General features: G+C 43.3%; 1 protein-coding gene across 1 annotated transcript in view; it reads right to left on the bottom strand.

Annotated features, from left to right (window-relative positions):
• DHRSX (dehydrogenase/reductase X-linked) overlaps positions 1-15537 on the bottom strand; it is a gene marked incomplete at its 5' end in the record, with an annotated part of 175201 nt that overhangs the window by 49408 nt on the left and 110256 nt on the right. Inside the window, one exon of the mRNA XM_084279597.1 lies at positions 14628-14729. Coding sequence (XP_084135723.1) covers positions 14628-14729 — 102 coding nt within the window. The remainder of the gene's footprint in view (positions 1-14627; positions 14730-15537) is intronic.

Below are 15537 nucleotides of genomic sequence, written 5' to 3'. Positions count from 1 at the left end.
CGCTTGGACTGAAGGGGAGATATTTTCAAGATCTTTTCAGCATGGCCAGCGCCCATAGTGATTCACCTATGGCCACTCTACAGCTTAATGGTGCAACTGGAAAAGCAGCATGAGAAAAAGAAACTAGAGAAGATGACAGAGCAAACAAAAGGTTTGGGTGCAATAGAGTGTACCTGCATGCAGAGAACTTAAGACTGAACATGAGTGATGCTGGCTGATGGTACAATGAAAGAAACACAATACAAATTCCATGATGGGGCTGTACAAAAGCTCTGGCTGGCAGCTCTCTCTGTCATTTCAGCCACCTTCCCAGCTCCCTCAGAATGATGGGAAAACCCAGCTGCCAGTTGGGGTCTCTCTGTATGTCAAATCTCAATTTTAACATCGCGAAGACACAAATTAGAGGGTGTCTGGTTGGACGTCCTGTTGTGTTCTCTTTTCTCAGCAGCACTTACTCTGGTACATGGTACATGCCCGCAGAGTTGGAAACAGATTTCCCTTTCCTCTGCAGCCTGCATCTGTGGCATAAAATGACATCCAGAATGGTGGCCAGGACTGAGCACTGGCATGAAGGTCAGGAACAGACACAAGTGTGAGACAAGCCCCGCTGTGACTTTTTCTTGTTTTCTGGGAAGAATGAAAGTCCAGGAAGGGCAACAAACCCTAATCTCCCAGACCAAGTCTCAGCCTGAAACAGTGCAAGTTTTAGCTGAGACAGCTTAGCACGAACTGTTGGAGGGCAGATGGGAACATCGCTGCACCTCTGAGCACCGGGCCTGGTGCAAAGAAATTATTTGTGTCTCTCTGAGGCACATCCTGCCCTCCAAAGCTCTGACACTTGGAAAAAGCAGGAGGAAGCAGTTTGACAGAGGTCTGTTTGCAGCAACACTTGTAAAGTGTCAAGAAAAAGTGACCAAAATATAACAGTCCTGGCAAAGCAAAGCTGATGTGAACCCAAAATGCCACTTCTACCTCTGCCAGGGCTGCCACAGGGCTCGCTATAGGCACCTCCACACACACACACACTTCTGCTGGCCAATCCAGACAGAGGGATGGAGGAATTTGGAGAGAAGTGCAGTAGATGGCTGCTACAGCCATTCAGCTTTGCATCATGACCATCAGGAAAAGCTGGGAATGCTGTCACAGCTTACGTTAGTCCCAAGGATGCCTGTGCTACAGCAACTGCCCCCTCGACCTCCAGAGAGGCATAGAGTTTCAAGAGCACACAGAAACTCTGCCCTCCACCCCAATTAGTCTCCACCATCTGTGCCACACATCCCAGAAGGATAAAACATATCTCAGGTCAGGTCAGGAGATGGAAGAAAATTACACTTGTGCAACACACAACTGTTAAGATACACATTGCCCAAAATTATTTTCCTCATTCTTCAGGAGCCTCCTCTGAGCAGAAAGTGTCATAAAGTCCTTGAGCAGGCACAATCACCTCTGCCTGCATTTGCTGCTGCTGCTACAATTCCCTTTTGGCCTTCAGGAGCTGGTCAAATCTAAAACTCCTCTGAACGTTCATTCTTGTGGGTTTTTTTAAAGGGTCTCATCTTTAAGGTGGTTCATGGGAAGGCTATAAAAAAATCTTGCCTTGCTGTTTAAGGAGAAAACATTTTAATTCACTGTAAAGGAATACCCAACAGGCATCTGAACCTGGCTGCTTCTCTGACAAAAGGGAAAACCTTGTAAGTGTAGCAGCAAGCTCTCTTTTTTTTGAATTATTAACTATCTAACATTCAGTAGATACTAAAAATGGCACGCTATTGATTTTCTTTTGTCCAAAAACGTCATCAGCTTTACTCAAGACCCCCAAATGGTAACTAAAAAAAAAAAAAAAAAAAGCAAGCTGCTTCTATGACTCCTTCATTGTAAACTTCCAATGATTTTACTTACTCTTCTGGTATGGAATCCATACAGTCCAGTATCTTGCTAATTTTAACTATCTCTTCAGTTTTCTGGAGTGCATATGAAATTTGAAGTGGCAGATCACAGGACATTAATGCCAAACACCTCACTTCTGATACAACTTTTTTACATGCTTTTCTCTTTGATTTAGCTGGATTGTTTCCAGGAGATTTATTTTTAAAATGTCACTGGTATCAGCATGGCATTAGAAAATTAATTAATAAGTAAGCTGAACATGAGCTTTTGCTTGCCAATTGATTGGCTGTTATGGAAATATTCAAGTAAAAGACTGACAGAATGCACACAGAAAACTGCCTACATGACACATCCATGTGTGATTTGGCAAAAGGAGAAATAAATTAAAATAAGAAAAATATTTTATAGCATAACTATGCTGAACAGCTGTTTTTCTTATAGACAATGCAATACATTTGAGTGTGTTGCACTTATGCATTTATTGCAATATGTTCAAATTATACATATTTTAATTAGCTATAATGAATGTAATGGGTTTAAACTGAAAGAAGGTAGATTTAGATAAGATATAAGAAAGGAATTCACTCTGAGGGTGGTGAGGCCCGGGCACAGGTTGCCCAGAGAAGCTGTGGCTGCCCTTCCCTGGCAGTGTTCAAGGCCAGGTTGGATGGGGCTTTGGGCAACCTGGTCTGGTGGAGGGTGTCTGTGCCCATGGCAGGGGGGTTGGACTAGATGGTCTTTGAGATCCCTTCCAACCCAAACCAGTCTGTGATTCTGCAAGACTATGTTCACTCCACTACCTAATATAAATCTACCCTCCAAATCTACCCATTGTCCCTTGTCCTATCCGTACACTCCCTGACAAACAGTCCCTCTCCAGCTTTCCTGGGGGTCCCCTTCAAGTACTAGAAGTTCATGATAAGGTGTCCCTGAAGCCTTCTCTTCTCCAGGCTGAAGAAGCCCAGCTCTTGCAGCCTGTCTTCATAGGAGAGGTGCTTCAGCCCTCTAAGCATCTTTTTGTGTCTTTCTTGTACTGGGGACCCCATAGCTGGATGCAGTATTCCATGGGGTCTCATAAGAGCAGAGTAGAGGGGCAGAATCACCTCCCTTGACATGCTGGTCACACTTCTTTTGATGCAGCTCAGGATATTGTTTGCTTTCTGGGCTGCAAGCATGCATTACTGGCTCATGTTGAGCTTCACATCAATCAACACTCCCTAGTCCTTCTCCTCAGGGCTGCTCTCTATCTATTCTCTGCACAGCCTGTAGCTTGGGAATGCGCTGACCTATATGCAGGACCTTGCACTTGGCCCTGCTGAACTTGATGCAGTTTGTGCAGGCCCGCCTCTCCAGCCTGTCAAGGTCCCTCTGGATGGCTTCCTTCCCTTCAGGTTGTCAACCTCACCACCCAGCTTGGTGTCATCGGCCAACCTGCTGAGGGTGCACTTGATCCCACTGCCCATGCCTTCAACAAAGATGTTAAACAGCACCAGACCCCATACAGACCCCTGAGGAACACTACCCATTACTGGTCTCCTTTTGGACATTGAGCTGTTGACCAGAAATCTTTGAGTGCAACTGTCCAGCAACTTCCTTGTCCCCTGGTCCACCTGTCAAATCCATGTCTCTACAAAACAGGACAGTGTCAAATGCTTTGCACAAGTCCAGGTAGATGACATCTATCACTCTTATCTACCAGTGCTGTATCCCCATTGTAGAAGGCCATGAAATTTGTTGGGAATTATTTGCCCTTGGTGAAGTCGTGTTGGCTGTCACCAATCACCTCCTTACTTTCCATGTGCTTAAGTATAGTTTCCAGGAGGATCTTCTCCCTGATCTTGCCAGGCATAGAGGTGAGACTGACCAGTCTGTAGTTCACCAGGTCTTCCTGTTTCCCCTTTTTAAAAATGGGGGTTATGTTTCCCCTTTTTCTAGTCTGCGAGAATTTCCCCAGACTGCTATGACTTCTCAAATATGATGGAGAGTGGCTTAGCCATTTCATCCACCAGTTCCCTCAGGATCCACAGATGCATCTCATCAGGTCCCGTCAACCTGTGCACCTTCAGATTCCTTAGATTGTTTCAAATCTGATCTCCTACAATGGGTGGCTCTTCATTCTCCCAGTCCCTGCCTTTGTCTTCTGTGATCTGGGCAGGCAGATCTCATCTCAACTGCATAGCAGCATTCCCTGGCTAGGCTGTCTATACTAGATTGCTCATTCCACCTCTTTCAGTTAAGCCACACTATACTAGAATATGACTGCCCTGTAGATCTCTCCTGGCTAGCAAGCAAAAAGAAGGTGTGATGCCTTATTAGAAGAACTGCCTGTCCTGGTTTCAGTCAGGATGGAGTTAACTTCTTTTGTAGCAGCGGATGGAATGCTGTGTTTGAGAGTTAAAATGGGAGCAGTGCTGATAACACCCTGATGGTTTTAGTTGCTGTCAGACAATCAAGGACTTTCTCAGCTCTTCATATTTCTCTATTAATGAGAAAGGAGGGGACGAAGCCAGGACAGGTGACCCAAATGAGCCAAAGAGAGTATTCCATGCCAATTACACCATGCTCAGTATAAAGGGGGGCTGATGGGAGGAGGAGCAGGGCGGCTCCGGGACGTGTGGGTTCCTGGGGGACGGTCGGGTTCTGGGACGGCTCTGGGTGGCACAGCCTGAGTTGTGGGTTTGGTGAGAAACTGCATTATGTATCAACAGCTTCATAGATATTTTGCTCTAAAGTCCTGTTAGCATTGTTATATTGTATCTTTCTGCTATTTTAGTAAACTATCCTTATCCCAACCCATGAGCCTTCTTGATTTTGGGGTTGTTATTTGCCCCTTCCTTTTCCCTTCCCTTCCCTCACATCCCACCCCCGCCCTTCCCCCCCTCTTTTCCTTTAAAGAGCAGGCAGCTGCGTGGATCTCGGCTCTCAGCCGGGGTAAAACCACAACACTGCCCCTAGAAGTACCTTCTGCAGACATGACTGTACCCACAAAGCTGCTTCTGACAGATATGCCCCATCTGGGTTGCAGAAAAGTGAATTTATAGTACTGCTGCGAAACATGGCTTGCAAAGCTACTTCTGTAACACAGAGGCTGGTGCTACTGGGCTCCCAGAAAAGCACTGTAAGTCTAGACAGGACCACACACAGAAACCAGATTAACAGTATATGAAAGCTGGAAAGGCAGAAGTCCAAACAGTTAAGAAGACAAACACGAAAATACAAATGAAGCTTGGTACAACTCCCCAGTGCTCCCAGATTTCCTATCTCCTCAGAGGGACTGGTGGAGATAGCTCAGATTCTTGCACTGTGTTATTTCTGGAGCTCTGTATACACATATATACAGTTTTCTAAAGCAAACTGTGAGGAAACTGAAGCAAAGCAAGGAATTTTATCCCACAATATAATGATGATATCTAGATGACACCTAGAGTCCACACCAATCCATTTGACCCTCAGGGAAATGAAAGGACATCTGCTGTCAGCCTGTCTGGTATCAGTGATAGGACAGTGTCCCGTGTGTGGACCTTCCCTGGAGGGGACTGGACATTGTGAAAACAGGGTTGATAAACAACTGCTGAGAGCAGGGCAGCACTGGGACGAGTCCCTGATTGTGGATGAGAGCTGTCTCCCATGGTTTTGGTCTCTCCTGCCTCTATCCACAAGCTCCTCCACAGAAGTCTGCCTGAGCCACGCTCCAGCGCCAAGCAAGTTCCCACTAGCTCTGGTTTGGTCCGTCACAAGGAGCTGTGCACCACCCTTTCTCATTTTGGCACACTGGTGCCTCACAATTCCCCCAATTTTCCATGCCGGCCAAAATGTACAACCCTGCTGAAGCCAAAGGTGTTGGGATGTTTCCCAGCCAAAGATCTGGGCTGCACTACACTGCCTCCCCTATCCCAAAAATCTGTTGACCAAATGCTGATCTTATCAAGGAACACCATGTGTGCAGGAAGGAGGGGGGAGGCTTAGCCCCAGACACACATATCAGCTTCATCTGTCTTTCTGCTTCCCTGTAAACTCTAAGCTTGTTCCCGCTCATTTCCTTACCCAGCCACTCTAGCTTCTTTGTGTCTGAATCTCTTGAGATCTCCCTCTGCATCCTGCAGCCAGTCCCACGTCTGTCATGCCCTATACTCGCTCCTGAGACTGGTTTCTTACAGGACCATGATCTGTGGCTCTGAGCTTCCCACCAGCTTTCCCATGAGATCTTCAGTGTCAACCAATTGTGACACAGAGGTAGATGAGAGTTAATTTCTACAAGTGAGGTCGACCTCGGTGGCCAGACAAAGAAGACAGGTTTCAATCATGTCCCCACTGTGGAGGATGATTTTTATCTTTGTTAAATGTCAGTAAATTAACAAAAAATACACCAGTCAAGAATTCCTTCACTGGAAGAAAAGGCTCAATCAGTTTGTGCACAACAGAGACTCTAGTCCTTGAGATAAGGACTCAGTCCTCATGAATTATATGGTGCTTAAGCACTTCCAAAATCTGCCTGAGACCTCTCAAACATGACTAATGTCTCTCTTCATCCTCACTAGCCACCCCAGCTCACTCCTCCCATACTTACCTCCTATGAATTTCCTGATATTGAAGTACATATGCTATGTTCATACTTTAATTCTGTGATCAGCAAACATAAACTTATTGACATCACATTTTCCCCCATCTTCCAGAGAGGTGTGGCCACTAGCCAACTGAGGTATCCAGCTACAACAGGCCACCTGCCATGTCTAGCAAGATGCTCCACAGTATCGTTCCAATTGCATATCAAGGGAAAAAACAGTTTCCCATCACCTGCCATTTATCACCCTGTAGCCTGCTTTTCACGGAACAGAAATAGCCATCAAGATCATGGAGAACTCAAACCCGTAGTCTGGTCAGTGGACAGATCAGAAGGAACCTGAAGCAAGCCACAGTGCCCACCTACATGCAAGTTCAGAGACAGCCATAGAGAGCAGAGGGGACACTGGTGCCTAGCCTCAGTGCCAGTGCCTTCGGCTGCACTCAGTACTGCTTGGGGTTGTGACTCCTGCAGAAAGACCTGGTAAGTCTCAACTCAGGACATGACTGGTACAGGCAGCATCTTTAGTGATTAAAATATAAAAGATGGATTTCAAACTGCAGTGCTTAACAGGGTTCGGACTCTACCCATCATAGGGATATTCCATGGGTAACGAAAGGTGAATCGGCACCTGACGCAAAGGCTGCATTCCTGCCTGCATTCAAGTCCCCATTCCAAGCTGTGATAATACCAGAGCTTTTCTAAAGAAACTTATCATCATATTTGACATTAAAAAAAAAAAATAGCCTCCTTATCATTTTTGGAAACAGCTAAGCTCTTTTAGCTGGCATCACAAAAAAGCTAAATACAAATAAATTAGCCTTAGGCAAATGCTTGGCATAGAAACTCTCAGCCCAAACATTAAAAGTTTGGATAACTAGTAAAGAACTGAAATTGAGTAATGCCTGCTGCTAGTGCTTACAGACTGACCTATAATGCTCACAAGTGAGAAGTGGACTGTAGTAGCTGTGCCAAAGAACATAAAGTAATGCATCTTTCCACTCAAAACAAGCTCTTATTTCATCAGTAGTTTAAAGAAAAAAAACCCAAACAAACTTGCAGACGATCCATGTCCAAGGACTATGAGAACAACAATCAAACCTTGGTAGGTTGAGCACAAAACTGAATAGGCTGCAATGCCTCCTGAAGAACAGATTCACTTTATGATTCAATGTCACACTGCTACATAACAAGCATGAAAAGCACAGGCTAGTTCCCTAGAAAATGAGTCAGTAATAAAAAGAAAATATGATCCACAAGTGAGGTTTTGTTTTCATACTAAAATAAACCGGAGTCTGGCTGGGGGGAAAAAAAAAAAAGTTTCCTAAAAATATGCTCATGTGGTGGTTTGACCCTGTCTGGAGGCCAGACACCCACCAAAGCCCTTTTCAGCTGGACAGGGGAGAAAATATCTATTGAGAGGCTGAGGAGTTGAGGTAAGGACAGGGAGAGATCATTCTGCAATCAGTGTCACGGGCAGAACAGACTCAACACAGAGTAAAGGAAAGAAAACTCTAATTTATTGTGCTACATTGAACACCCAGTGACACCAGAATTGGATAATGAGAAGTGTGACTAGATCTTAAAGCATCTCCACATAGCTCTCCCTTCTTAGCAGACTTCAGTTACGATTTTACTCCCTTCTTCCCCCCAAGGTGTCACAGGGGGAGACAGGGATGGGGGTTTTGGTCAGTCTGTCACTAGTTATTGTTCTTTTTAGCAGGGGAGGGGGAATTCCTCCACTCTTACCCTGCTGCACTGTGAGGTCCCACCCAAGGGAGACAGTCCTTTATGACCTTCTCCAACATGAGTCCTTTCCCACGGGGCTTCAGCTCTTCACTAGCTGACCCAGCGTGGGTCACTGCTATGGGGTGCAGTCATAAATCATAGGATGTGTCTCAGTCTCTCAAGCCCAGACTGCTCCAGCCTGGTCACCCATGGAGTCACAAGTCCACCCCAGCAAACCTGCTCTGGCGTGGGCCTCTATCTCCATGGACTGCAGGTCCTACCAGGAGCTTGCTCCCACATGGATCACAGTGTCTTCCATATGTCTCTGCCTGCTCCAGCGTGGGGTCTCTCTGTGGGCTGCAGGTGGGTTTTCTGCTCCCCATCATCTTCCATGGGGTGTGGGGGGACACCTGCTCCACCATGGGTTTCTCCATGGGCTGCAGGGGCATCTCTCTCTCCAGCATCTGGGGTGCCTCCTCCCCCTGGGCTTCACTGGTCTTGGTGCCTGCACAGTTCCTTACATCTTCTCACTCCCCTCTCTAGCAGCAAAAAGTGGCTGCTTGCATTTTTTTTCTGCTAAATGTGATTCCCAGAGGCGCTGTGACCGTCGCTGATGGGCTCAGCCTTGGTCAGCAATGACTCCGGCCTTGAGCCAGCTGGTGTTTGCTCTGTCAGGCCTGCAGAGAGCTTCTGGCTGCCGCTTGCAGAAGCCACCCCCACAACGCCCCCTTCTCCACCAGAACCCAGCCACACAAAACCACAACATCTCAGGTAGTGTTCGTTTGGCACAATGGTAAGCTGTCCCACTCATAATCAGAAAATAGGAAAGTCGGTTACAGCTTTCAATAGGAAGTTCTCTTTCAAGTAAAATACCTTGTTTTGCAATTTGTATAAAAATATATTTACCTAAAAGCTATGAAAGGATTAGGCAAGAATAAATCACGGTTCACTCCCGCCTCTCATAAAAGCCAGTGGCAAATATTCCACACACTTAAGTAGAACCGGTTGGTTGCCTAATCCATCAATGGCTGACTTTTGTATCTGTCTTCCACTGATAAAACTTCCACATTCAGGACATAAAAGCAAATGGGTCAAGAACCTGCAGCATGTGGAGCCTGAGATATTTCCCTTTGCACAAAGTGTTTGATATCACAAACACAGAAAAAGCCTTTGAAATAATTAGAAAGGCAAAGATAGTATCAAACAGAAGTCAGAATTTTCATGAATGAAATCCTTACAGTTTGAAAGTCAGAAGTAGCCCAAAGTTACTCATTTAATTTATTAGTTCTTTAAATAAAAAAAAATACCTGATAAGTTTATATAGGATACATATCATTCTGGTAGTCAATAATACTATTCAAGCATAATAAAAACTCTGATGACTGCTGTTAAAAATCTGAGCACTATGGAAATGCCGGCATTGCACAACCCTTGGTGCTCTGAACAAGGTGGGTTGGATACCATCAGCTGTACCATGGTGCTCTGACACATGTGCCTAGACAAGTTACTTCCTGTACCCAAAGCACGTAATACCTGTAAAGAGCAGCGTGTGATCAGACAGCCTCACCGCATTTTCCAGTCACCTCTTCTGAAAAAGCTGAGTAAATGGCATCTGTCATGCACTGAGCTTCTTCAAAGAATATAGGTCTCAGAGTATCTTCTCTTTTTGTGACACATTAATGCTGCATGTTAGGGTCCTTATGACTCCTCTAGTTTTGCCCGTCATCCATGGAATATCCATTTGAAACCAATCCCCACCATCATCTCAAATTGTCTTTTCCAGCTCTAAGTATCTCCCAAAGCCTCAGTTCTCCCATGATGTCTAGTATCTATCACCCATTACATACAGGTAAAGAGTCACCTGCCTCTCTGCTTATCTTCCTCTCTTTTTCTTCCTGACCCTCTACACCTCTTCCACCTCAGCTCTGCTTACGTACTGCACTAATTTGTCTTCGAGGAAGGGTAAAGCTGAAATATGATGCTGTAAGCAAGAGGCTGGAATGAGATTCATGAGATAACAGCTCCTGAGTTCACCACAGCCTTCCCATGTGGGTGGAGAAGCAGCATTATTTTTGATGAAATCCAAGTTCCACTGGAGTCCACAGCAACACTCCTCACTAACTTCCCCTCAAGGCCGCCTCCAGTGAATTTCCACATCTCTGGGGTTTCTCTCCTTTTCATCTTAAGAGACTGCATAGCCTGCAGCTGCTACAGATTGGGGAGCTGGCTCTTACCTCATCCAGTGGGACACGATCTTTATCTAGACCCCACTGCAACAATGTAAGTAACTATTGTTAGACTTAACCTTCCCATGATAGCTGTGAATAGTTAGATACCTATAAAAAAGTTTGTATTTGGTGTATCCACTTGTTCACACCCCTCAAATCTCACACTTCTTCAGAAAATCTGACCCTGCAAATACTCAAACACAAGAATAATTTAATATCAACCATGACAGCATCCATAGGACTACACAAAGGAGGGACTACTCCCAGGGCTCCCTGCAAAGCATTATGCCTGGACTGCACATTGCTGAACTGTGTATAGGTAACACAAAGAAATATATATATTCCACACACTCACCTTCTGATAGAGCTTTTATTGTGCCCTAGGAACTAAAGAGGGAAGCTTATGAAGACTTATTCGTGCTATTACAAGAGTGAGATTTCTCAGATGACACACAAAATACGAAATATGAACCTCTGAGTTAGCCACCAGTTCAGAAATATTGATTTTAAATTGGCTTAGATAGGCTTCTAACTGAAATACATTAACTGCAATCTGTCTACAATAGGTTAATAATACAAAAAAAAAATCTCCAAGTTCTCTTTTTTGTGTGTTTGTGTGCATGTCAAGGAATATACTAAATGTCCCCATAGTTTTATCCCCCTCCTTTGCTAACCTGTAGCCAAAATCACAAACAATTCAATAATCTGCAACAGAGAAGTTAGCTGGTGTTTCACTGCTAATGAATTAGCCCATGCACATTTGGTATCCATAGGTATTCTTTTATCATTAAAGCTTTTGGTGTTAGCTTTCTTGCTTTTAAGATTAAGTACTGTAAACAATATATACACGAAAACATTATCTACAAGGTGCTGAGAAGCCTTTCCAGCACATGGAGAAAATTACTGACTTCAAAGGAGGATAAACCTCACTAGCATGAAACAGTGACTACCGCTCATGGAATTTTATGAAGTGTTTTACTACTTGTCCCTTTTGCAACCACAGGAAGATAACAGACTTTCTGATGCACATTAAAAGCAATACTATTTTAATGAATGTATTAAATAATTACACTGGTGTACATGCTGTAATTTGCTAAATGCTTTTCAACGGTTCTTTACCAAAACAGATCGTGAAAATTGGCACCCAATTGCTAATTAGAAGACTAGAAGACATATCCTCCTGACCTTCTGCCACATTAAGTTTTCTAAACTGCTTGTACTCCATCCATCATTCTGCAGCTCATAGTTCAGTTAGCTTATGTTTTTCACCGAAAACTAATTTGCTTTCTGTGTCATAACATTTTTTCTCTTTCTACCACTAGCACATTTTATTTTTTAAAAAATGTTTATGTAATACTCTATTTGCATCTTTAATACGCTTTGTCTATTTTAAAAAACAAACGCTGAGCATGCACATTACCAATGCAGAAGGCACAGTAATGAAACAACAGGCTTTTATTTGTCAGCTGAAATAATATGTGCATTCAACCAATTTTTTCCTTTTAAATTAGAAATTAGAAAGTTAAATATATATGCTGAAATAAACTATACGAAAAAGTGAGGAGGTGACTCCAGTTGCACTCCATTCTGAACACCCTAAATTTTTATGTATGACTTCTTAAAGGGCCTGAATTAGTTGGATTCGAAAAATTACTGAGATTTTTGTGGGGCCTGAGTGTTTAGCTTTAGGAGAATACTAAAGTACTTCTGTATTTATTTATTTTCTAACTTGATACTTGTGCTAGGCGAGTGATGCAGAGCAAGTGATGAAGACATGTTTTAAAATAACAACCTCTCATAGCATGGAATACTGCTGAATCTCATAATAATCTTAGGTCAGACACGTAGCATTGATTATTTGCCCAGCATAGTCACTCATGCCAAATCATGTCTCTCTAATAATATTTCAATGTATATTTAATTGTTGGCATTACAGTAAGATGTTAGAACTTTCTTCCTGAAATGTTTGGCTTTTTGATAGGTTCACAGAAGCTGACAACAAATATCATATACCTTCACATACAAGCAGGATACATATTCATAGAGATAAGATATGGAGAGATCACAAGTGCATAGATGTGATTATATCAATTAATTAGAAAGATTTTGATTTAATGCAAGAGTGGTTGGAAAGCTGCCCAGAGGAAAAGGACCTGGGGGTGTTGGTCAACATCCAGCTGAACGTGAGCCAGCAGGGTGCCCAGGTGACCAAGAAGGCCAAGAGAATCTTGGCTTGTATCAGAAAGCGTGTGGCCAGCAGGACTAGGGAACTGATTGTCTCAGCACTGGTGAGGCCCCATCTCCAGTACTGTTCAGTTTTGGGCCCCTCACAACAAGAAAGACATTGAGATGTTGGAGCAAAATCTTATGAAGAGCAGCTGAGGGAACTGGTGGTGTTTACTCTGGAGAAGAGGAAGCTGAGGGGAGACCTTATTACTCTCCACAACTACCTGAAAAGAGGTTGTGAGGCGTTGGTCTCTTCTCCCAAGTAGCAAGTGATAGGACAAGAGGAAATGGACTCAAATTGTGCCAGGGGAGGTTTAGATTGGATATTAGGAAAAATTTCCTCACTGACAGGGTTGTGAAGCATTAAAACAAGTTGCCCAGGGAAGTGGTTGAGTCACCATCCTTGGAGGTATTTAAAAGATGTGGCGCTTAGGGACATGGTTTAGTGGTGGATTTGGCAGTGCTAGGTTAATGGTTGGACTTGATGACCTTAAAGGACTTTTCTAACCTAAATGATTCTATGATTCGATGAAATAATATTAATATAGGTGAAAAAAATGCAGTGTTACAGTTCTTGATAATAAAAATTTGGTTATGTGAAGACAGAGAGGAAAATTCTTATTAGGTTGCCAGTGGTCTGATTCAGAGTCCCTGCTGCTCATGCGGACAATCAGTGGAGGTCAGGAGGTGCCTGACAGGTGCATAGTTCTCAAAACCATCTTTTCCCCACAAAATATCGTGGGTTGTTGGTTGGGGTTTTTTTTCAAATAGTATTGTTCTCTTCTGTGTAACACTTTGTACTTTGCATCTTTAAAAGCAGGCATGCAAAACTGGATTTTGTACCCAGGATTAAATATCCACTACTTCTGATTATTGCACAATTAGAATAATAACGGTAGACTCTTTTTTTGCTAATCAAATAAAAATGAACATTTAATTGAACGTTTCATTAATGTTTCATATCAATCAGGAAATAAAATAGTTTTGAATTTTTGTGGCAATATTTGCTTGTGTTACTGAGTGCTCTTTAAGGCACCAACGAATATAACAGAACCTTTTATTCATAACATGTCTGCCCGCACTGGGTGCACAGGATAACAGAAAATGTTCTTTGGGATGTCTTAATAAAAATACATGCAAATAATTGCAAAAACAAGAACAGCAGCATATAACAGCAGAAAAGTTCTAAAAGAAGTCTGAATTGTTGCTGGCAGGTTTTCCCCCTAGTTAAATAGGTGAAAATTCCCCTTTAGGAAAGTGCATGCAGAGCATGCAGGGGTTTTGGAGGAAAATTATTGTACAGGCTGGTTTCCAAAAATACTGTGGCTATAAAACATAATTAGATGGTATCTGAATAACAAAAGTCAAAATCCCTAAGAGCAATGAGATTCATTTCATAATTGTGTGAATGGAAGATAAATGTCCTTTTAATTTGTTCTCTTACCACCAAGGACACAACTTCATGGACAACTTTCCAGGAGCATCTTGATCTAAGCAGTGACTTCTCTGAGATGACTGGAAAATTTGCAAGATTGCATTTCAGAGGGATGAATCCCCCAACCCAGCTCACCAGACAACCACAGTAAATACATGTGTTCATACAGGGAAAATATAAGGAGACAGAAAGTAAATACGGGTGAAAGGGCAGGTTTCCTACAGGTAGTACAGCTTTCCTTTTTATTATTTTCCATTAGGAATGCTCAGATTCTTGAGCAGTCATATGATTTTTAGTGCTGGAGAGCTAAAAAACACCGCAAAGGAACAAGACTTAGAATAACATCACAAGCAGGGGTGGCACTGGAGTGTTCAGTCTGCTCAGCTAACAACCCCTACAGAAGATGCAATTTAACTCCTAGAAAGACACCCCTGTTAATGCAGCCATATTGTAACTTCCCATACTGTTCAGATAATGGATTTGAAATGTGAAGTGATACATGACAGCCCCATTTGTCACACCTTCCTGTGCAGACATGAAGAAAAAAAAACCCAGAACTCACCATTATTCACCAGGACATGGAGTGGACAATTCTTTGCTCTAAACCGCTGCACAAATTGCCGTATAGACTTCATGGAAGCCAAATCACAGTATAAAAACTCCACTGGGAGAAAAGAAGAGATGAACAAAACCAGAGTTAAGTCAGTTACAGTGATATAAAAACACACTTATAGACATCAACAAGGACTCCTGTGATAATGTCACCAGGAAAGTAAAGATTCTAAAAATAAACTAGGCTTCTGAAAATTATGGATGAAGCTGATCTCAGAAGGTTTCTTCTTTCTCCTTCTTTCATTTCTATTTTTAAACTATTGATTCTTTACAGAGCAAATATGAGGAATGCTGCTGCCAGGAGGTGAAGAAGGGTATCAAGCAAGAAGTGCAAATATGTCCCTGTCCTACCGCTTTTTTACTGCTACCATTTAGGAAGAGGGGCTACAGCTCTTCAGCACTGAGATGATGGAAATCAAATGGGGAGATGAGGAGCCACACTGGGAACCACAATGTTTCCCCTGTGTTACTGATGCCAAATATACTGCCTTATGGTTTTTTCCAGATCATCTACTGAGTGTCTGTGATCCAAACAGTGGTGGAGCCTGACAACGTGTTACAAAGCAAAGCTTTATTGAGACAGTGGGAAAGATAATCAACAGTGTGCCCATACAGCAACTCACTAATCACCAATAGCAAATGAGGCATTGTAAGTGATGCAGTGGCTTTGTTGGACATTCAAGAGAATGTCCAGGTCACCCAGCAGCAGCAACCAGTCACATAAATGTCTTCTGAATGCATGTAAGAGTCCTGCTTCCCCCTGGCTCTAGCAATGGCAGTGTGATTTGAAAAGATATGGATACTGTGGGGGGCACCCTGCCTTGTCAGGCAAGGGACAGGGGGGCAGGGAGCAGGGGGGC

Source organism: Gallinula chloropus (assembly GCF_964237585.1).
Source record: "Gallinula chloropus genome assembly, chromosome: 1".
Lineage (NCBI taxonomy): Eukaryota > Metazoa > Chordata > Aves > Gruiformes > Rallidae > Gallinula > Gallinula chloropus.
Note: the sequence above shows the minus strand (reverse complement) of the source record. Positions and strands in the feature narration are given on the sequence as shown.